Source organism: Pinus tabuliformis, chromosome X (genome assembly GCF_031772625.1).
Source record: "Pinus tabuliformis cultivar Carrire ecotype Pingquan chromosome X, CPIR1, whole genome shotgun sequence".
NCBI classification, from domain to species: Eukaryota; Viridiplantae; Streptophyta; class Pinopsida; order Pinales; family Pinaceae; genus Pinus; species Pinus tabuliformis.
This window is the reverse complement of record NC_142308.1, coordinates 1,297,171,343-1,297,194,657: the sequence shown is the minus strand read 5'-3', so window position 1 is coordinate 1,297,194,657 and position 23,315 is coordinate 1,297,171,343. Positions and strand designations below refer to the sequence as shown.

The window sequence follows — 23,315 nt, the reverse complement described above, 5'->3', positions numbered from 1 at the left end:
AAATTTTCCTTTGAAGGTTCACCACGAGATGTTTTTTGAAATTCCTAAGAATGCAACTAAAATGAGAAGCACTCTTTCCATTCAATTTAACAATGAAAATCCTAGCCACTAGGGATACAAAAAACAAGTACTTTTTGATCAATCAACAAAGAGCACAAACTAGATGCAATTCCCTAAACCATTCCTTTCAAGCATTCACAAAATTTAATATGCACAATGCATGTTTTTCTTTTCAAATCCCTTAATGTTATGATGAACAAAAAGGAAATATGCACAATCGATCAAAAATCTCTTTTCATAAAAATGACGATTTGCGACAATTTCTTTTAAAGGGAAAGGAAGACTGTACGACACTTTTGATTTTAAAGAAATGAATATTTTTGAAACTTTAAATGAAGAAACAAATCAAATGCACACATCAATCAATCGATCTTTCATGAATGAAGACTTTACGATAATTCAACTTTTGAAAGGAAAGATGATTTTACGACAGTTTCCTTCGGAAAAGATCAATCAACTATATTCTAACTTTGACTATAGACTAATAATGACAAAGAAAAAAATTAAAGAAACATTAATCAATCCAATCAAAGTAGGGCTGGACTAAGGAGATGAAAAACTATTTTCAGAGATAAGACATCATTGATATTCAGCAAGCAAGAAATCAGAAGAATTTTGGAAAAAACTCAATCCAAAGGTGGGAATTTAACCTAAGGTTTATCAACACAGGTCAAAGAGGAGCTAACTGCGCTATAGAGCACTGTCTCTCACTAAAGCCTACGCTGATTTCAATGATTTCAAGATTGATCAGCGCAGGTCAAAGAGGGCCTATCTGCACTGATCAGCGCAGGCCAAAGAGGGCCTATCTGCACTGATCAGCGCAGGCCAAAGAGGGCTAAACTGCGCTGATTAAAACATTCCAAGGTAAATCAGCGTAGGTCAAAGAAGGCCTAACTGTGCTGCATAGCACTGTCTCTAAGGCTAGCTTGTGATGATTTTTGTGAGGCCACTCAAGAGTCATTTAACCTCAAATTTTGACCAAAATTCAATGCAAAAGGCTGAAATACAACAAGTAAAGTATGTCAAAGTGTCTAAGGAGGTGGATAAGCTACTAAAATGGTTAATATCTCCCAAGCGGAGTCGCCAATTTGTCTTGGGAAAATTTAGTGTTTCTTCAAACGTCTAACCCTCTAGACCTAGTAGCTAGCCTAGAAACAGTAGACAAAGTAATTCGCTGCTTTTCCTATAATTAACAGATAAGAGAAGGAAGGAAAGGAACCAACATGTAACTTTCGCTTGATCCTTCTCTCCTTTGACCAATTTTTCCACTCCTCTCCGTACTTAACTCGCTTGGAAAGTACCTACACACAAGCCGAGACAGAAACCCATCAAAGCATACAATAATGATCTGTTAACTAAACATATCACAGAATCCAGAATACGATATACATTATATAAACACATGAGTGGAAAAATCTTAGAATCCTTTATTAATAGAAGGAAAGATTACAACCCATGAAGATTCATGCTCGATTCAATGTCATCCTTCCAGATTCAAACCCTTCTCTTGTAATGAAGCAACATTTCGACATCATTACAATACCCTCACTAATCTCATTCAAACAACATTTCCTTAACTCAAGAAATTCCAACCTAGACTAGCCTTTGAATGCTTAGTCAATTTATAGTTGAATGGAGGAGGTTAAGCCATTAATGGCCCTCATGAATGCTTTGCCAAAATTGGGAAGTGGTTCCATGGAGGAAGGGATAATGGATTAAGGTTCATTCATCCTCTTCCTCATCCAAAAGTGAGCTCAATCCATCTAGAAACTTCCTGAAGCATCCATTGGATGAGGAATCCAATGGATTCATTTAAAAAATTCGATGAATCTCGCTCAGCACAGGTGAAACAAAGGCCAATTTCACTGTAGTTCACCCAGACAGTGCAATTTCTGCATTGCAAATGCAGTCTGATAAAGGGCCACCTATGCTAATCTCCTTAGAGGCATTTTTTGGATGAATGGTGTCAATGAAACTCTTGGGAGGCAAGCATGATGTAGGTTGACCTCATTAGGGAATGAAAACAACTGAATTAGGGATTGATGGACCCTAATAATATGGATCTTGGAAGTTAGGATTAATGTCCCCAAATTGACCTGTAACAACCTGCCCTATGCGCGGTCCTTCAAAAACAATTTCATCTGACAGTAGAGGGGTTTGCAAGGGGACCTTGCTCTCATCGATATCTTTTGGCACCTTGGTCTTGCCCTTGTGCGGAGGGATGTACTCAGGCAATCGAGTGATAGGGTCAGGACCCTGGGCTTCAACTTCCTCCACATCTACTCCCACATCCTCATCATCCATCGAGATATCTTCGATTTCTACCTCCTCGTGCTCTAGATTGATGGCTTTGCCCTTCTCCTGTGTGGTGGGCTTCGGTGGGTTTTTTCTCGACGATGCACACATTGGTATCGCAGGCTGCTTTCCTTTCTTATCCTTCGCGCTTTCCTTGGTTGGGGTGGGCTTTGGTCTCGACATCCTTGGTGATTTGGGGATTTCTGCTAATACTTCGACAACCTCGAGAGAAGCTTCTTCGGCCTCCATATGAATTTTTGGCACCAACTCCTCTACTTCGGTATCTATAACTTCTGTGGGCATCGACATGATGTTCTACAAGAACTCTTGTGTCTCCTTCGGCAATGTCTCAAACACTGAATTGGCTATCAGAAGTTCAAAGTGCTCGTGGTTCATGTGCGCCTGAGAACTCAACAACTCAATTCTTGAAATGCCAAGTGATTTTCGCTGGATAGCCACCTGTAATTTATAGGGCATTTTGAATTCAAATCTCACTATTCCCCCCAAATTCGGTTCATTAATGTTGGATTGGCAATAGATTTTCAAGGATCTGATCCATAAATTCCGTCTTAAATGTTGGCCGCTCGCTCCATTTGGCCACGTTTCTACTGTCAAATCATGAACAATGACTTTAACAGTCACTTTTCGACCGACCTGCGTGATTTATCCCTGGGTATCGCAGTTCCCTTCGCGCTACCACGAGCCCTGTGACACTTCCTTGCTTCACATAATCCTCCAATTGTGCAGCTCCCTAACCTGGGCAGTGTAGCTTATAGTCCCGCGCCTCCTTTCAGTTGCCTTGAGTGCTAAGACTGTGCTACCTTCCTATAGTCACATGGCTAGACCGCCGACGTATAGCTTCAAGCGACTGCCATTCACCTTTCTTGGAAGGGATCCCCATTCAATTTGGCTAGTTGTACCACTCCTCCATTGGTAATCTCTTTAATGACATAGGGCCCTAACCAGTGCATTCTGAATTTTCCTGGAAATTTATCAAACTTGTTGTCATATAAAAAAACCAGGTCATTTACCTTAATGTGTGCAGCTTAATGTGCCAATCATGCCATGCTTTCTCTCGTTGCTTTTGGACCTGTTGGTGAAATCTAGCTAGAAATATCTCTTCCTCAACCTCGGACAGCTATGCACAAACTAGGCACAATGTATTCCATGGGCATTACTGCTTCAACACCATATACAAGCCTAAAGGGTGTTTGTCCAGTCAACTTCTTGCATGTCGTCTGATAGGCCCATAGTACTGCAGGTATGCACAGGTCCCAATCACTTTGCTGAGCATTGTAAACCTTGGTCAGCACATTCTCCAACACTTTATTGAATGCTTCCACTGTCCCATGAGCCTGCGGGTGATAAAGTGTGCTCTTCTGGTGATATACCTGAAATTCCTCCGTCAGCACACTGATCGTCTCATTGAGAAAGTGCGTATCACTATCACTCATCAAAATCTTTGAACACCCAAATAACATCAGGATATACTCAAAGAGGAACTTTACAATAGTCGCGCTTGTGCAATCCTTCACAGGTTGTGCCTCCATACCAATATTTACTTGTTTTATTTTCAGTGGTGTGATTATATCAGGATTCTCAATCTATGGTCCTTCAACCTCGTGGTGACCTTCTGTTTTAGGGATGTTAATATTTCGCAGATCCTCATCTTCTTCCTCAGTGGTCACATTATAGCATTCCAGCACGTGACTCAGCTGAGTAGTCCAATCGGGTTGCATCAAGTCCAAAGGATCCTGCGGTATCCTAAAGATTGTTGCTTTCACCTCTTGTAGCGCTTCGTCAATACAGTCAAACCCGTCTTCAAAGCTGAATGTCATTATGAACCCTACACACAGAATATCCCATTCACCTATACCATGGTGAAGCTATGTTTCTAAGTACTAGTTCATCGGGATGACATCCAGGGTGTGACAAAACAAGTGCACCCATTTAGGTTGTGGCTTCGCTCCATAAGCCTGAGTCCATTTGGCCAAGTGCGTGTGCGAATCATCCTTTGCATCATACTTGTCTGCAATTCATACCTTTGACTTCCCAAACTGTGTTCTCATCATCCTCCTAAATCTGTGCCAATCCTCAAAGCTACCCTTGTGCGTACCCCACCACCTTGCGGGTGTAGTGCGCAGTGCCCAGTCCAAAGCCTGGAAGCGCTACTTCTTTGGTACCTCCCTGTCGAGTGCATCCAAAAAGATATCTACATCATTCAAGCCATCATAAGTGGGCAAATTTCTTACCTCTGACTACACACAGCGCGACGACCGGGTCATCATGTTACAGCTCAGTGTGGTTACTTCACGTAACCGATTCTGCTAGTGCTCTAATTCTTCATCAGAGTCCGAGGTGCAGGAACTCTCGCGATCCCATGTAATTCTCCATCCACTATTGGATTCACCCAATCTTGGTCTTGCGCTATTATCTTATAGATACAGTCTAGATCATCATTGCTCTCATAATCGCAGATTGGTTCAGTATAGTACGATCCTTCAGCAGGATCTAGGGGTACTATTACGCGGAGTGATTTCTTTTCAAATATCATCTTTTGCTTCTTCAGGTTGATTACCCTATTCATATCAGTAGCCCAATCAATTCCAAGGAGCACAGGGTAGGGGTTGTTGTCATCCACAATTTCTATTACCTCGAAGTTAGCCAGTGCGCTCGCACCCTCAATATCTACAGTCACCCCTTGCATCCGCCCCACAAGGATGATCTTTTTTTGATTTGCCATCCTTAACTGAATCGGAGACCACTGCAGTGTGGGTCTTCCCATCCGTTCCCATGTCTGCTTCGGTAGGACGTTCGCATCTGACCCCAGGTCGAAAATAACCTGATCCATCTCATACTCTCCTATCTGCACAGTCAGCCTCATCTCTCATCCTATCCTTGTTTTATGCTTACCAATCTTTCGTACCACACGTGGTTAACCCAGAGTGTTTCCAATGCATCTATTTATAATCTCTTGTAATCCTTTTACAGCCTTGCTATCGTGCAACAACTTCATGTAGGTCTCTAGGAAGGTTGTAAGCATAGGAGGGTCCATCTCCTGATCAGGCTTATCCTTGCTCCCCGAGGTGGAGGCCTCAATGAATCTCTTCTTTGCTTCCATGAACGTTTCACGTGCGCACTCGAAATCCAATTCAGCCTCCTTCACCGGAGCTTTGCGAACCCATGCGTTGTCTTTGGGATATTTCCCCTTATCATCCCCTGTTGCAATTCCACTTCGGAGTACTATATTCACATTCAGATCCTCTTCACGAGGCTCAGACCTCATCATTTGCAGGTTCTGAGTCAGCTGAGGTGGTAGCGCCCCTTTGTCACGTATCCTTGCTATCAACGTAGGACTTCTGTCTCATGATCAAACGGAGTGCAATATTTGCATGACGGACGCGTTGGGTTAGTGCAATCATGGGCACAGTGTCCTGGTCCTTTGCAATTGTAGCAAATCAGCTGTCCTTGACCTCTGCCAGGTCCTCCTCTGCCTCGGCCTCATCCACGCCCCTGAAAGCCTGTTCGCGCCATCCCTGCGCTCTGGTCAGGGGGTCGCATCTCGACCTGAACCCTATAGGTGGGTTTTCTATCCATCATCAATTCATAACTTCTACAGTTGCACTCATCATGGCCTACCGACCTAAGGAAGTTGCAGAACAGTTCTTATGGAGTTTGTATAAACTTCTGTAGAAAATGACAGTTATTTGTCATATGTTTTCTTACTACGTGACATATAGTGCACCACAACGCAGGTCCCGCGCTTGATCCTACTTGGGTCTCTGGCCTCAAAGGCATCGATCCTCCTCTTGTAATATAGTTCACAAAGACTGGGCAATGGTCTTTGTCATGCCCCTAAACTTTGCATTTCAGGCACCATACCTCTTCGCACACCTCTGGTCGAACTGTTCTGTCGTGCTTCAATCTTTGCATTTAAATGTAAATATTTTACAACTGCACATGGATCTACTAAACCCCTAGATTCGGATCCTGCATCAGTGTTTCATGCAGTCTCATTGCAATCTCCAAGGCCTATGCCTGAGTTGTTATCTTCTGTTGTGACAACGCAACCCTTAGGTGTGACAGGAGCAAAGCCACGAACCATTCACAGTGTTGTCCATCCATTAAGTTCATATTAGCTTCACAGATTTTACACTTCAACCTATGATATAATTCCCAAGGGGTCTCGCCTAGTTTCATCTTGATTTCCTTGAACCCTACAATTGACTATGCCTCAGATTTAGGCCTACTGAATTCTTTATTTAGCATGGTCTAGATGTCCGCCACTCCAGTGTTTGGGTTATCATTAGAGTATTTAATGTACTAGGTTAGTGCGTGATCCTGCAGAGCACTAACCAGTGTTTCCTTCTTCATGTGATCATCTGTAATGCCTTGATCTTCCTATACAACTTTCACGATGAACCAAAGCTAGTTCGGGTCCTCATTTACCAAGCATTTGAACAATGACAACTTTACTGAATTTGTCACACTGAACTGCGGTGGAGGTGGAGGTGGTATGGGTGAAGTAGCAGGTGATGGTGGTGAATTTGGAGGTGGTCTGGGTGCCGGTGGAAGTCATGGGAATCCTTGTATTATTAACTGGATAGCACTTCGTGGAGAAACCTATGCTACTCCCTCTTCATCACCCAATGGAGGTGAAATCAATGGACTATATTCAGGACCCTTTCTTCCTTCGTTCCTGTAAGTCTTTCTGCTTTGCGTAGCTCTGAACATCAAGGTAGCTGCATAACCCATTTTTTGCACAATAACATCTTAATATAAGTATTCAAAGACTTCAAGTCCTTACCTCGCTATCCTTTGAAAAAGTGCCGCTCCACCTTGCTGTAGCTGACTGAGGTGTCGACTACGAATTTAGTCACAAATCCTCCTATGACGCGATCGAGCCAATGATCGACAGTGCGGGCGATCTTATCCTTAGAGGCTTCCAGTCTCTGTACTAACTTCGAGGTCCAAACAATAGGACCGTCAAGTCTCCACCTTCCTTGGTTATCTGCTAGCTTCGTGATCCACTCATATAGCTCAACCAAAAAGGAACAGAAAAAGATCTCATGGATTTCTATATATAGGTAACTATCCAGCCACTATTCCTTGGTTAGTCGCGGATTTCTATTCTCCTGCGCCGCGAATTCATGGATCTTCCTATCCAACCAGTCTCTGATCTCTTTTTTAGTTGGATTCCAGTGATATGACATCACAAATCTCTTATGCAGATTCTGGTCCCGGCAACAGAACCATTTGTTGGCTTGGTGGGGCTTGACCTAGGTTCAATGTTAGTTAGCCAAACAAGTCCCTACACTACTGGCCCTTTCGGCATTAGCCCACGGAGCGCGGATCGAAGTCTCACATGAAGCAGTATGGGGGGATGCTAGAACCAATTTTCTGCACCCTGAGATGGTCGTGATGTTAGTTTGTTCCTTCTATTCCTGCTTTTGCGCAGGTCATTGAGTTCTAGGGCTCTGTCTATCTAATCCTTTATTCTTCCCTTTAGTATGTCCACGAAGGGGTATGATTGGCCTTCGTGTAGCCCTAACCTGCGGTTTAGGTACTTTCGCGTGACTAAAGTAATGTATCATGCAGATTCCTAAACTAGCTTAAGTATCTTAATTATTTTATTAAAGAATCATAGTTAGCACCACTAAACAAATATCCTTACTTACAATAAAGATATCAATAAAGAGAAGCATTTTACAAATTCTACCTTTCTTCCTGTTAATGCGTATAGTCATATTGTGTATGAATTTCATTTATAATGCTTATATGATGCGTGAATGTATGTAATTACATTGGATAATTGAATGTAAGTGACATGATGAGCTTTGATGTAATGTATTTCAGCCTTGTTGTTGAAAATAAATAACCCCTTGAGGACCATAAGGTCTATATTCATCATATGGAATATAAACATATTTTCCACATGCAAAAAATAACATACACCCATGTTAACCCCAAACCTTAGATTCATGATTGTGTATCCTTTTTAACCCTAGTGGGGCTTATTAGACACTATAAATAAAGTAGCGTAGATCCATGTTAACCCTATACCTTAGATCCATGATTATGTTTTTAACTTTAATAGGACTTATTAGATCCAAAATAAGTAGGGATCTAGAGCCACAATGCAACATTGAGTCACTCTACTAACTTGAATGCAATGCAAGCTAGAAATGTGATCACCTAAAAATAGGAAAACAAAAACCACGTCTATTACAACTGATAAGCATGGAGGATTGGAGTGCATGACAAGTAATTGAAATATTTTCCCCTTAATATACAATCCATAACTTAATGTAATAAAAGAAATTACAATATTAGAGATAGTGCACAGAAGCAACTGGGTTACTTTAAACTCCACCACGATAATGTAAAATTTAACTATTTGTGTGTTATTTTATTGTCATGGATAACATGACCATGAGGAACTTGTCCAGTTATGACACCTCAGTCTGACATAAGCTCATACCCCATATCTCTCATATAATACTGTAGGATGAAGAATAATAGCAATTTTTTAGAGTTAATGTCCATGGTGTTTAACGAATTCTTCTTAGTCTAAACTTTGAACACCTAAATTACAATTATGTTCACACTGATACAATTGTTATAGATGTCTAAAAATAATACTGTGATTTAGGAAATCGTTATAAGGATAATATAGGAATAATATTAGGTCATTCGACCACATGTTATTCAGTAAATCACCCAAACAAGAAATTGGAAATATCCTAATATTCTAATAAAACCTGCACCGTGAATACCATCAATTGTCCAAACAATAAAACTTTAAACCTCTAGAAGAAAAATTCTCTGAAATAAATTGAACACAGTAAAATATATGAATATGTATCTTCCAATAATATATAAACATGAAATTGTACAAAGCCTTCCTATTAGTTTAATCAAGGGTTATAGAAGTGAGTAGCTTTCAACAAGCATTATTCTTAGTTTCACTCTATTATTATTTTCAGATCTGACATTTATATGGATTGACTTTAGTTTTCAGTAGTGCATTTTTAGTATGCATCATGTATAGTTAGTACTCTTCCTACAATTTTGACAAAGTACTACATTTGTAGATTTTTTAAGACAACATATATATTTATGGGAAAACACTTCATTTTCAGTTTATTATGACATGTGCCACATCTTTTTGAGAACATAAATTGCATGTTTTGTGTTGATATTTTATGGATGATAAATCCATGATGCTAGGAGGTGAAAGGGGAATTATATGTTGATAATGGGAGGCACAAGGTAGCATTGTTTGTTATGTCTACTTGATGATGATAGTTTGGTGCATGTTTGATTTGTTGTTGCACATATATTTATTGGCACATATGGATAGCATTTGGTTTAGCTTTATGTTAGTTTGATATGGTACTACATCAAATTTATTATACACAACATATTTTACTTGAACATGGTATATTTTTGACATATACTACATCACCATTCTTTTAAGCAACAAATATACATGTGAAATTAATGAGTATTTTTCATACAATTTATTTTGGGAAAATGAATATAGTCGGGAAGTGAAATGCTGATTAGAATATTTAAGGATTAGGAGGGCCCCACTTACTAAAACATAGATACAAAATATAACAAAATTTAAACTTATTAACTTATTCCTTTAGAAAGATCCTTCCTTCATTCTAATCAAACTTGATTAGAAATTAATTTTAACAAATCTTTCAAGTAGTTCGACTTCCCAACTACCTTGAAGGCCTTTAAAAGAGGATGGAGCCTATGATGGATAGTTAGAGAACACTGTGAAGAGAGATGTGCATTAAACAATTTCTTGTTTTCATTCTTTCCTTCATTTTTCCGTGAAGTCTAAGAGGTTTATCCAAAGGTGGTAGCATACTATATTCAAAGGGGAAACTGTTTGAAGGAAACTCCACTCAACCTTGGAGTATTTTTTTTCAGGAAAATTGAATTTCCTAAAATTTATTTGCTCATAGAAGATTTGGTTTGTCATTAACCAGTGTCAACAACCATCAATCTTGCAGAGAAAGTAGGTTATCCAAAGTTATATCATATTGCTTGAGGGTGCTTTAAAGTTGTCTTATAATTAATTATTACTCTCGAGAATATTTGTATATGATATTTGTTACATTGTAGATATTCCAAACTTTAGTTTGGTCAAAGGATCTTTGTAGGAACCTGCCATTGTGATATGTTGTACTTACATGCATATTTTTTAATTAAATCAACCATTTTCTGCCCTATTTATTGTTCATGAATCTCACAAAAAATCATATTTATTTGTAGTTTTTTCTCTTGATTTTATAAAATTAAATTGCAACTGAGGATCTATGATTTTTTAGGGTTGTAAGGCTTCAAAATAATGATTAGTTTGTTGCTAATTAAAGTCTTATTTTTAATTATGTTTTCTAATATCGCTGCGTACATTGTTTATTTGTACAGTTCTACATTTCTTATCATACTTCAGTACATATTTTTTTTAAATGTTGTTTTATATTCAACTCTGATAGCCAGATACATTGGCTGAGTTCCCATTGCTAAAGGCCCTCGCTAATACGAGGTCACGAGGTCAATTCTATTCGATGATATTAGAGTTAGGCTCTGTTAATAAGTCGATGGGAAGTGATCCCTTTGGGTGGATCTACTTGGATATTTCCTCGAAAATAAAAATATTGTATTATTCATTGTAAATACATTTCTTTGTTTTTAAAAACTGTAAATTCTATCTTAATCAATCACTCGAAAATATGTCATAAAACGATGGAAAATCTATCCCATTATCTCACCCGCTCTGTGAGATTCAAGGAGTTGGTTGAGAGAAGAAAAATAACTTCTCTTCCATCAACAATTCATTTTAACACATTGATTGGGAGCACAACCTAAACCAACAATATCTAGTCATTTATCATTTTCTTAGCATATAGAAAAGCATAAAAGGTATGAGCATAATGAAGGATTGTACTAGTGAAGAAGTCAATAACATTCATACGTGTTCATTGACCCATACCAAACATTTGCATTCATACATCATTTCAAGTCACAAATCAAGACAAAGTTTCATTAACTTATCTGAGTATGTCAAGATGGTTGGGAACTAAAGGAAGGATTTCCACTCTCCACCCAATCGTAGGTCAACTACATTGAAATATTCTTATAGTTGACCACCCCTGAGCCATATCCAAACTTTGAGGGATGCATGGTTAGGGATACTTCACGCCAAGGCTTTGTAAACACTCAAGAGATGAAGTCCATTGTCCAAGTGGTTTCTCAACTTCCCTCTAGCAGTAAGCACGACAATGGATCACTTACACTTATGAGTTTAATCACAAGGCTTCACCCAAGTTCTAGATGGCATCCATTGTCCAAGTGGTTTCTCAATTGCGCTCTAGCAGTAAGCACCATAGTGGCTCACTTACTCCTATGAGTTTAATCACAAGGCTTCACCCAAGGTCTAGATGGAGTATTTCTTAGTTCGACAGGTTGAATCCACTATCCAAGTGATCTCTCTCATGTATTTTCATAGCAAGCACCATAGGGGTCTGCAGTCCATTGTCTAGGTGGTTAACAACTCTCTAGCAAGAACCATGGTGATTCGATCATCCACCGAGCCTCCCACTGACCATTCAAGACTAAACAAGCTAAGCACAATGGCCTCAAGAATGACAATATAATGGATAACACCCTAATTTTCTAAGCATAAGTTGAGTCACAAACTCCATCTCTGCTCCATGCACTCCTAGCTCAATATCCTCTAAGGAATTTTCTCCTACGTCCAATGTTTTTCATTGTTGTGTACAAAGTTTTTCACCAATTCCCTCCGAGTTATTCCCCCATCTCCTTCTTTTGCCTTTCCCCTTAACTCCCCATCTTTCTTTTTGAGGCCTTTGTTCCCCATCCTTGATCCACTAGGGGGAATGTAGGGATGAGCCCTGACCTCTATCCATTGCCCTATCCTATCACTTCAATTTTTGTTAGTGTTGATGATTGAGTGGTGAGGAAGGGGGTTGGGAATTTAATGCAACTAGGTATGGGTTGCAAACAATAAAGTCAACCTAAAGAATTAAACTAAAATTTTATACACTTTTATATTAAAAACTAGTTCAATAAACTTTAATAAAAATAGTTAAAATAAAAATATTTTTTATTATTTCATTGAATAAGTATTATATTAGTTAGTAAAATAATTAAAAAACACATATTTAAATATTTAAAACATCTGATTGGGAAGCCTCTGGAGTAGCTTGTATAAAGGAACCAACATCTCTTCTTCCCGTTCAAGCTTAAGCGATGACCAAATGCCAATCTCAAGTTCCTTCAAAGTTTTGAAACTCCCCACTATCCCAAGAAATCTCTCTGCCGAGAAATCGGGTGGTTCCCCTTGACACAAATCCATTGACAATTTGATCAAATTAGTGCCAGGCTGCTGCATTTTAAGATGAGATACCGCGTAGGAAAACTCATGAGGCAACACCCTGTTTATTCTTAGATCTTTTATCAAGTACGCGTCCATAGTTATAAGTTTGGGACAACTGACAGTTAAAATCTCCATCCCATTATCCACATCTAAATATATCATGTTGGGAGCAGAGATGACAGGTTTCCACAGCCCTTTGCATCTCCTTAACTTCAGATTTTGCAACAGTGGGCAAAGGGCAATAAAGCGGGCTAAGGAGTCATCTGTGATTTCAATATTATGCAAGTTGCAAGTAATGAGATGGCGGAATCCAGAGAAATCGGTGGGGAGATGGGAGAGAATGTAGTTAGAAAGTGTGAGCTCCGTAAGAAAATTGCAGGAGAAGAAGGCAGGAGGCGGGATTTCACTTACAGGGGAATCACACAAAGTGAGGCGTTGGACATTCTTCCGTGCTGCGTACTGCACCCATTTTGATATGCTTTGGCGGTTAAATCGCCACTGGTGGTCAATGCCATTGTGCCATTCGCTAATGTGGTTGGATAAATGAAATGCCTCCAGACCCGAAGAATGCAAAAGTAGAATATTGGAGATTATATTCTCCACTGTTGCGATGGAGAGTGGATCAGGAGTGACAGGGCCCAACAGAAGATAGGGGGATAGAGTGAGTTGGCAGATTTGGGTGTAAAGAAATCTCCATCTCTTGGAGAGGATGGAGCATCGGATTGCCTCTTTTACTGGAATTTTGGAAAGGATAAGGCAGAGCAGATCATCCGGTAGCAAGGAAATCATGTCTGAAGTAGGAGGCATAATGATGTACTACAGGGAATGGTGAGTATAATAAAAAAAAGCACAGAGATGAGCGCATGCAAACTTGCATTGGTACCCTCCTCCTGAACTGATATTCTATGTGAATTGATACCCTTTTAGACACTCTGCCGCAAGGAATGGGGCTTGTGCTTTGACGCTATTTTTAATTTAGTCCTATAGATGATACTTGAGTTAGTTGTGAGTTAATAGGTGCTTTGACGCTATTTTTAATCTATTATTAGTTAATTGTCAGTTGATTTAATTTTAAATTCTAATTATTTAGTAGAATGAAATTATTTTAATATTTCAGTTAATTTATTTTTAAGTCTAAAATAAAAATAGAATTTAATTTAATAAAATAATTTAAATTTGTTAACATAGATAGACTTAAGTTTAACTAAATAATTTGACTTTTGTTAACTCCATGTGAATTAATACCTTCTGAACTGATATTCTTTGCGAATCTCCAAATGTAATAGTTATGCAGTGGAAGGACGACAGAGCCCTGGAGGGTAAAAGGAGATTTTCAGAATGGCCCAAGTTTTTCGGTGTAAGAATGAACTTCCCACTTTTCGCCCGACTCGTTTTCGGCGCCCGTCTCGTTTTCTAACTCTTTTGATTCATGCTAAAAAAGAGTCAGAATGATTAAAATATGTACTTAATAATTGTATTAAATTGTTCATCGCGTAGCTCGATCAGGAATTCTTGCACTCAAAACTGTGGGTCGGCCAATAAAAATATTTACATTAAATTAAATTTGTTTTAAATGGTTATATATAGTTACTAAATCAGATAAGATGTATTTATTTGAGAGTGAGGAGTTACGTTTTTTTTTATCTGTGTTTAAGTTAACAAAAAAAAATTATTACATTAGATCAAATTTATTTTAGATTATTATATATAGTTATTAAATCAAATAATATGTATTTTTTATAATTTATAAATTAAGATTTAGTTTAATTTTAAATTTATTTAGCATTTAGAGGATTGAATTTTTTTCCATTTTAAAAGAAATTTGTATCTTAAGAAAATTACACACTTAGTAGATCTCAAATTAAGATGAAACTAAGATAGTTTTAAAAATAATATCATTTATAGTTTTTATTTTCTGTCCCCAATTAAGTATTAGTATTTTGTTTGCTAAATATTATTTTTATAAATCTATATATATTATAATATATTAATAGAAATTTATGAGATATATATATAATTTGTTTTAAGTATTAATTGATGAAATTTAATCTTGTAAACTAATAAAAATTAATTATTATCTTAAGTTTAATTTAGAGTAATTTAGAGTAGTTTATAAATAATTAACTATAACGATTTCATATTCTGAAAATTCACATATAAAAAGATATAGCCAAAATACTAAACTTACATGTTTAACAAAAATAAATTCATGTTAAATGTGGAAAATCACTCAAATACTTCATGAATTCATCAAGAAAGAAAATTATAATGAGAATTTCGAGGATGACAATAACCAAAAGATTATTTCCTATCTAAATGAAGGCGAAAACATGATGAGTTATTCACCTTATCACAATTATGAACCTTATGGTCCATTTGAAAAAAAATTGGAACGAAGAATTTTTAAAAAGATGTATGTTTCCTCATCTTTGATGATTTGGCAATAGAAGTCTTTTTATCTTTTTACACATTTGAAAATCTAAGTGGGATATAATTATTTTCTATTTTGAAGGGGATCTCATTTATGATACTAATGATGAAGTTGAAGATGTGATTAATTTAATTAAACATAACTAAGAGCCTTGGTTAGAATTTTTTGATGAAAGGAAAAAGAAAAGATTTGTCTCCTTTATGAAATGGTTAACTATGGATTTGAAATGGAATTTTTTTTGTGAATCTATCTTTTCTATTAATTCATGGCATTGGTACATCGTGATGCGCTTTTAACCAAAAAAAAATTCAGCTTCATTCCTACCAGACTTATTGGCCAAAAGGTAATAGCAAAAAACCATATTCAACATGAAACATAAACTAGCAGACCACATACAGATAGACCAATAAAACCAGAAAGTACCAAGTACAAACAAACAACTAATTTTCATCCTTAATCTATGAGGTTTGCTAGGCTTGGATCATCTAGGTTGTTTCCTGGTGGCAGATGAACATGAAAAGCCTCGTGCACATGTCACTCATCGATGTTCCATTCCTTCCAAGTGGTCTAACAACTCGAAAATTATTTTCTGACCACGACGCAAGGCAACTAGGTAATCCATCATATGCCATTGATTGTGTTGAAGATCATTCATAAATCCGATGATTTCATTCGGGTCGTCATGGCGATCTCGAATAATCTATTCCAACAAATGATTAACTCTATTTTTCTTGGGGAGTTGACAACTTATTGGTCTAACTCCTCTCCTAAATCCCTTGACTCTGTCATGTGCTCTTCTATGGGTCCCCTTGGCCCACCAACTCGGCGTGCGCAACCTCGTTACCATTGCATGGTGCCAAGGTGACACTATTTCTATACCCAAGTTGTGTCCAACACCCCTTGTTCCAGTTCTCCCAACTAATCCACCCCTAGCGGGCGAGCCCAATACTAAAACAACCATAACACTGCAGGATAGGATGAGAGGGCCAAATTGGCGTGTGCCCTTCCTTGAATGATTTTCCAACTCTAAAACAATGACCACCTACACCCAACTTGGAGATACTGCTAGTCCCCAAGGAATTGAAATGTTCCAAAGAGAAAAAAAGACGTCGATATATGCCAATCCAAGTCACCCCAAACTTCGTTAAGAGATAACCCTGCCTAGGTGAAAGGGTAGAATTTCGAAACAATTGGGGGAACACAGTGAAAAATATAGCTACATAATTGAAAATTCCCAAAGAGTTACCCATGAAATTTGACCACACAATATGAGAAGGGTTTAACCCTCTCTTCTTAGTATCCACAGTAGAAACAAATGTCATAGCCAAGAACCACACCGCTACCTTAACAAATGTGTCAAAAGACTTTTTGTAGATGCAATTGAGAGCCAAAATGATAGTTAAAAGGAGGAATGTTACCCAGAAATTGTCAAAATCTAATGGTTCCAGTGAAAGGCTCCTTATCTTCTCATTCCACGCATTACCTTCCCTGACGAGCTTTAAGGCCTGTGCTCGAGGGAAGAACACATGACCATGAACCTTGTTCCCAAGTCCTTCCTCTTTGGATCCCCTCAATTACCCCGCACATCTGAAGTAACAATTTTGTCTACCACCCTAACTCCCATCACAGTGCACAACAAACATCAATCCATATGTTTGCAAGTAACTCTTGTAGTGCCTACAAATTCTGGAACCATCTCCTTCCACCAATCCCAAGGCACTTCCATGACATGCTTCATAAATGCACTTAATGTGTGCGCATGGGAGTAAATGCCCCTCATTGTCCTCCATTCTCATTTGATGTCATTCCCATCATGGATAATTTGAAATGGCTTTTTGGCCTAAATCTAGCAATACAATTTCTAGCAAAATTGTGATTTATTTGTAAATTAAACAACTTAATCATATGTTTTTAAAAAACTTGTACTAGATTTTGAATAAAATTGACCCAAAAAATGCTTCAAATAGAGCCATTTCATCTATTAATCAGACTTCTCTAACTTAATTCATATTCCTGGTAAAAAAAGTTATAATCTTTGATCACTAATCCATTTATAAATTATAGTGTTTAATTCTTTATTTATTTATTTATAATTTTTGAATTTAACTCATAAATTGAGATGGAATTTTCCATATATATTATTTACTATAACTATTGTTAAAGTGTGTAATGAATCTCTTGTATACACATATTTGGATTTATAGTCATTAATATATAATTATAATTTATATTAATTATTTTAATGGACCACACACATAATTTGTATAAAAAATTTACTACTAATTTTGATGGTCAAATTTAACTACCCTAAATTAATGTTATTTATTTATTATTAATCTTAATTGATTTTAAAAATATTATTAAATTTTTATTAAATTAAATATTATATATATATATATATATATATATATATATATATCATTCGAATATTAATTAAAACATATGAAGGCGACATTTAAATTTATTTTGTTTCTATTTTTTCTATATATATGTTTTCCCGGCAGTTACAAATGTTGACAAACTTTATTACATTACACCTACACATCTCCCCATACTGGGTTGTAAAGCGCCTCTTGATGCAATAAGATTTAACGATTTGTAAATTGTGGTGCATAGATATTTGAATATTTTGTCATTTTTGTTTTTATGTGGTTTAGGAGCTTCATATATTGGTGACTGCTACGTCCACAGAAACAGTCCCCGGTAGATCTTGGAGGGATAAGTCCTGTTGACTCATATTAAAGCCTAACCATAGAGGGTGTCTAAGAGAATTGACCTCGTGACTTCTCATAGTGAGGTGCTTATGGGATGGGTACTTGACCAATTGAACTAACCCTCAAGGCTATTTTTTGGATAGTTTGACATAATAAATGTTATTTTGAACATCTTAGATTATGACAATTTATTTCCTTATATCTTAGATTTGGTATCTCTAGTTTATTGCTTGAATTTAAGAAATTATTGAAATAATAAAGTAAAAGAGTAGGCACGAAATACACAACATCCACACAAATGAATATGAAATTTATCCTAGGAAACCCAAAATTGGATAAAACCCAGTGAGAACAATGTAAACTTTGAAACGGGAACTATAAACTCAAAACGGGAACTCTAGCCAAAAAACCCAAAAAAAACATCAAAAACAGTGCTAAAAAAGAAAAGTGTGTATACTCGAACGATGTTTTTATTTTTTAGGCGTCAATTTTGAACATGTTATAAAAATGGTAGTGACTACGAAATTTACTATGAAATTTTCGTGCAAAATATAGCTTCAAAATGAAAGTGATGATACTGGAACAATGATTTTTTTTTAGGGTCAATTTTCAAAATTTTTAAAAAATGCTAGTAAAACCAAATTTTTATGTGTCAAACAAAGTTGTTTATGAGGAAAAAAGCACATTAATGTTTTTGGTAGAATATCATTTTTCTTTCCTAAGTATAAATTTAACATGTTTTCAACCATAACATGCTAGATACAAAAGAAATTGAATTTTTTTCAACTATAAAATTAAAAAACCATGACATTATGAACAAATTACATCACTAAATGAATTCAAAAGTCATTATTTCTATATTGAATAAAACATACATTATATCTCTAATTTAATATTGCATTGTAGATATTTTAAACAATAAAATTTATCATAATTAAGACATATAATCCAACAACATAAAAATGCCTCATAACTTCTCATTTAACACCATATGGAAAACATTAATTTTATTTGAAGATACGATGCATACATTAGTTATATAAACTGTCTTAAACAATTATTCAAAATCACTCATATTTTCTTGCACACCATCAGAATTCACATCTTCAAATGAGTGACTGGATGCTGACGAAGATGTTCCATATTCTTCTCTTTCGTCAACTAGTGCCCCATTTGAGTCCACATGCATGCCCAACATTTCAGGTTTCAAAATTCTTCTAGATCTACGACTGGTTTCAGCAGACTCCCATGTCAACACTATTCCTTCTGGTAACAACCTTTTCAGAATCTTTGTCGTCTTGAAGCGAAGAGTTCCTCTCTTTGTTAAATTGAAGTCATAAACAAGTATGTCAACATCCTCAAATTTTAATATGTTTGTGCAGCGACGATTTATATTTGTACCCTTTCTTTTTCTTTTTCCGCCATTTTTTTTGTCAACTACCATCTCTGGCTTATAAACACCATTGAATGGGTGTGTATTTGTGGCATACCAATGTACTTCAACACTTGTAACATACTCATTTTCTGTAAAGACTTTTATAACTTTAGCAACCCAAAATGGATAGCCATTGGGATCTCCATCTGCTAGCACTGCAATCATGCAACCCTCCTTAATATCCTGTACTGAACCCCTATAAAGGTCTTCCATGGCTTCACGTTGTGCACGAGATCTTTTGGAACCAATATACATCTCTCTTTCCACTGCCTGTGAAGAATTAATAATACCTTGAGATTGTTGTTGTTCAACAATGTTTACTTCCTCATGTTCATTCGACACATTTTGTGGCCAAATAAATGGATTCTTCAAAGGTATATCTTCATTTGTTGTTGTTGAAATGATATCACTTTGATTATTGAAAAATGACTCCCACCAAACTGAATCAGCAATGTCAAAGTACTCATATGTATATCTAATACATTTTTTAATTTCTTCCAGGCAATTAGAATAATTTATATCTCTATTTTGTCTGCGTGCATTCTGAACTTCACCAAATGATGGTAATAACAATAATTTTGATGCAAATATTGGATGATCTGGAATGAACTTCAAAAATTGAAAACCTGATGACGGTGCCCATTCCATAGTAGTTGAATACTTCTCGCCCCATATTATTGTTTTCCCATCAATTTTTTTGATACGAAATTGATGTTGGAAGCTAATGTCATTAAGTTTTTCAATGCATTTCCTCTCACCATATGATCCTAGAATAAACCTTCGTACGTCAACAGTTTCTTCCAACACATCAAAAGTAGGCTTTGGCATGTATGATTTCTTAATACATTCAATTAGTGATGGCAAGCTCCCAAATTCCTTCCTCCTCAATGTGACTGAAAAACGACTGAACATCTGATCAATATGGTCCTGAGTGTTGTTGGGAAAAGTATCCAATACGGAATGACCCTATCCCACTCTAAGGGTGATAGTACCTCAGCAACAACCGAATGCAAAGCTATTCAAGATTACTTCTTTATGAGATGTAAGAGAGAGGAGAAAGAGATCCACTAACCGTTATCTTCCGCTAATGATTGATCCAATCTTCCCTCTTTGCTGCTTGCTCCCAGCTCCTTGCTCTTTCACTGGCCCAGCTACACAAGGATCCTGTAAAAACACAAGAAAAGGAAACTACAAGAAGCATACATCCATAATTGATTCAAGGATTAGAAAAAATCAAATATACAAGCATCAATACGCCATTGAGACACATGCATATAGAAGAACCTCAAATGCTTTATTAATGGAAGAAGTAAAGTTCTGAGAGTGTTACAACCATAAGAGGCCCAATCCAGCAACACCTCCCAGCAGAAAGAAATCTCCTCTTCACCTCCTTCAAGCAAATCACCCAATAGTTCTATACTCAAACCAACAGCACTTCCTTACAGTCACAAGATTCCAGCCTCCCTAGACCTCATGAGAGAGCTCTATATATAGGAGTTTTGGAGAAAGGATGAGTCAGCTTGAGGCTGGCATGAAGCTGACTAGTGTCCTCTCCCACTTCAGTTATTCTTCAGTTCTTGAGTCCACTTGGAGTTTCTTGCTTCCACTTGGAGATCAAGATCCTCTTACTCATCACAAGGCGAATTCCCTGATCCAAGTGTCATTTTGGAAGCTTCCTGGGCATTTGACACATTGAGGAATGACTGTGCCACTTGGCCAATCTCGCCCAGCGCAGGTAGCCTTCATTAGAGTTGACATTCAGCGTAGGTACAGAGTGGAGCAGTTGACATTCAGCGCAGATGCTCAGTGGAGCAGTTGACATGATCCCGAACTAGCTTGTTTTTGAGTGTTTTCAGGTGGAGAACTGATTTTCAGTGCTGTGGTTTGCTGACCTTGTTCCTCTAGGGGTAGGAACAACATGTTTAGGGACTTTGGATCCCTCAGATTATTGACATTTCATGCTTCATGATGTAAGGCACAAAAATGTCTATAACAGTTGCCCCCTAAAGTATGAGGTCGTTCATCGGGTGAAATGCTTTATCAGGAGGATCCGAAGTTCATTCAATCGCTGAGAGGCGCCCTGTAATAAAATACAATACAATACATTATTTTTCATTCTGCTTTCATGATCTAGCTGAGGCGGGCATTCCCATGCTCAGATTTATAAATTCATTTTGGTACACATAACAGATGATCGTCTGATGTTAGACTGATAATTCTCTGCTGAAATTATCATCCTTTGAGTAGGATGATCATCTGCTGCAATAATGTACATATCAAATGTCTTTATATTTCCTGAATATATATCGCAGCCTGGATGGATGAAACTAGATCCGGGGTCTTCAAACTCGTTCGATCTTCACTCTAAGTACAAGTCGATCCATGTGAGAATTGCGCTGAAGTCGAACATGGAAAGACATCGCTTGATTACCGGTCAATAATGTAAACCGTTAACAAGCGCGAGAGGAATCACCGATAATGATAATGACCCTCAAGGTACTGCAGTACAATTCACGTGGTGTGAATAAAGGACTTGGCGTCGAACACCACGCAAAATCTTCTGGTCGAAGGTCATTGATGTATACCTGTCGCCGGAAGTGAGAAACTTGCCATTGAGGCATGCAAGCTTCAAAGTACTGAGGGGGGTGTTCCTAGATCAACTTCTTGGATAATGAGCTGAAGTCGACAAGAAGCGATCCATCAAAGGAGGGCCTTAATGAATCCCACATCAATGACGCGGAACGGAGCTAATGATTTTAGTGGAGGTGAAAACAATCTGTGAGATATGATTCAGGGTGGCGATCATGGGTGGATGAAGGATAATGTATGGCAGTGGATGGGACATGGTTGACTCTTTCTGAACAACATCTCTTGAACATATAACGACACTGATGTGATGGATCGGTAGCATTACCCCAAATGTGGATGGTTTGGCGAAGACCATGGTGATGAGACCGGTGAATGAAATAACCCAACCCGATGTGATACGGAGGACAAAGTGTCATGTTCAAGAGCGACTTGCTACCATTAAAGCTTTGAGGTTCTCCCAATTTTTCCCCAGTCATTTCTGACCAGTACCTCTTTATTTTTGTCAAGCTTGAGGAGGATAACATATGCTTGTTCTATAACCTGCCCTTCGGGCAAGCCCATCGCTATGTTTTAACGAGCCTAGCGATACGGAAACTCGTTCTCGTCTAAAGACAAGTTTGTCGCTATTTAATCATTTTAACGAGTCTAACGACAAGGAAAACTCGGTCCTTTTCATTTTTAGAGAGTCTGAAAAGGTACAGAAAGTTAACTCCAAAATTCCTTTTTCATCATCTAATCCCTTAAGTCCGAAAAAGTATAAAACAATACAGAAGGGATGAGTTTTCGATAATTTTAACGAGCCGAATAAAACAAGCGCTCGACCTTTTTGTGCAATAATCCCTCAGGTCCAAAAAGATTAAAATCTAGAGGAGGGATAGCTCTTCCGGTCCTTTTAACGAGCTGGAAGGCCAAAACTCGGCAAACTTTTCATATTTTACGAGTCAGATGAAAAGAGCTCAAAGAAGACTCGTCTTTTGAGGAACGAGTGATAAACAGGGATAGCAGCAGATTCCAGGTACAGGTTGGAATTTTCCAATCACGACAGTGTCACAAGGATGGCTAGGTGAAATCACTCTTCGCAGCTGTTCCTCAAAATGGGTAAACAATCATATGGGGGTGAACGATCGGCCAAATGGAATGGAGGTGGCAGGTGCAAACACGACCAAGGCTTTTTATGGCTAATAAATTTACGATCACAATGGTTATTTACCGGAATAGGTTCATTTTTTAATGAGCTTAAACTCTGGAGGAAACTCTTGCTCACGCTTTTCTATTTTTTAACGAGCATAAATTCCGCGGTAAAACTGCTCGATCTTATGTTTATTTTTTAACGAGCATGAACTATGTATAAAACTGCTCGGATATATGGTC

General features: G+C 37.5%; 1 protein-coding gene across 1 annotated transcript in view; it reads right to left on the bottom strand.

Moving 5' to 3' along the window:
- Positions 1–13,564, bottom strand: part of LOC149144801 (putative FBD-associated F-box protein At5g56440) — a 37,565-nt gene extending 24,001 nt beyond the window's left edge. The window contains exon 1 of the mRNA XM_089452273.1: positions 12,617–13,564. Coding sequence (XP_089308399.1) covers positions 12,617–13,564 — 948 coding nt within the window. The remainder of the gene's footprint in view (positions 1–12,616) is intronic.
- Positions 13,565–23,315: the final 9,751 nt, after the last annotated feature.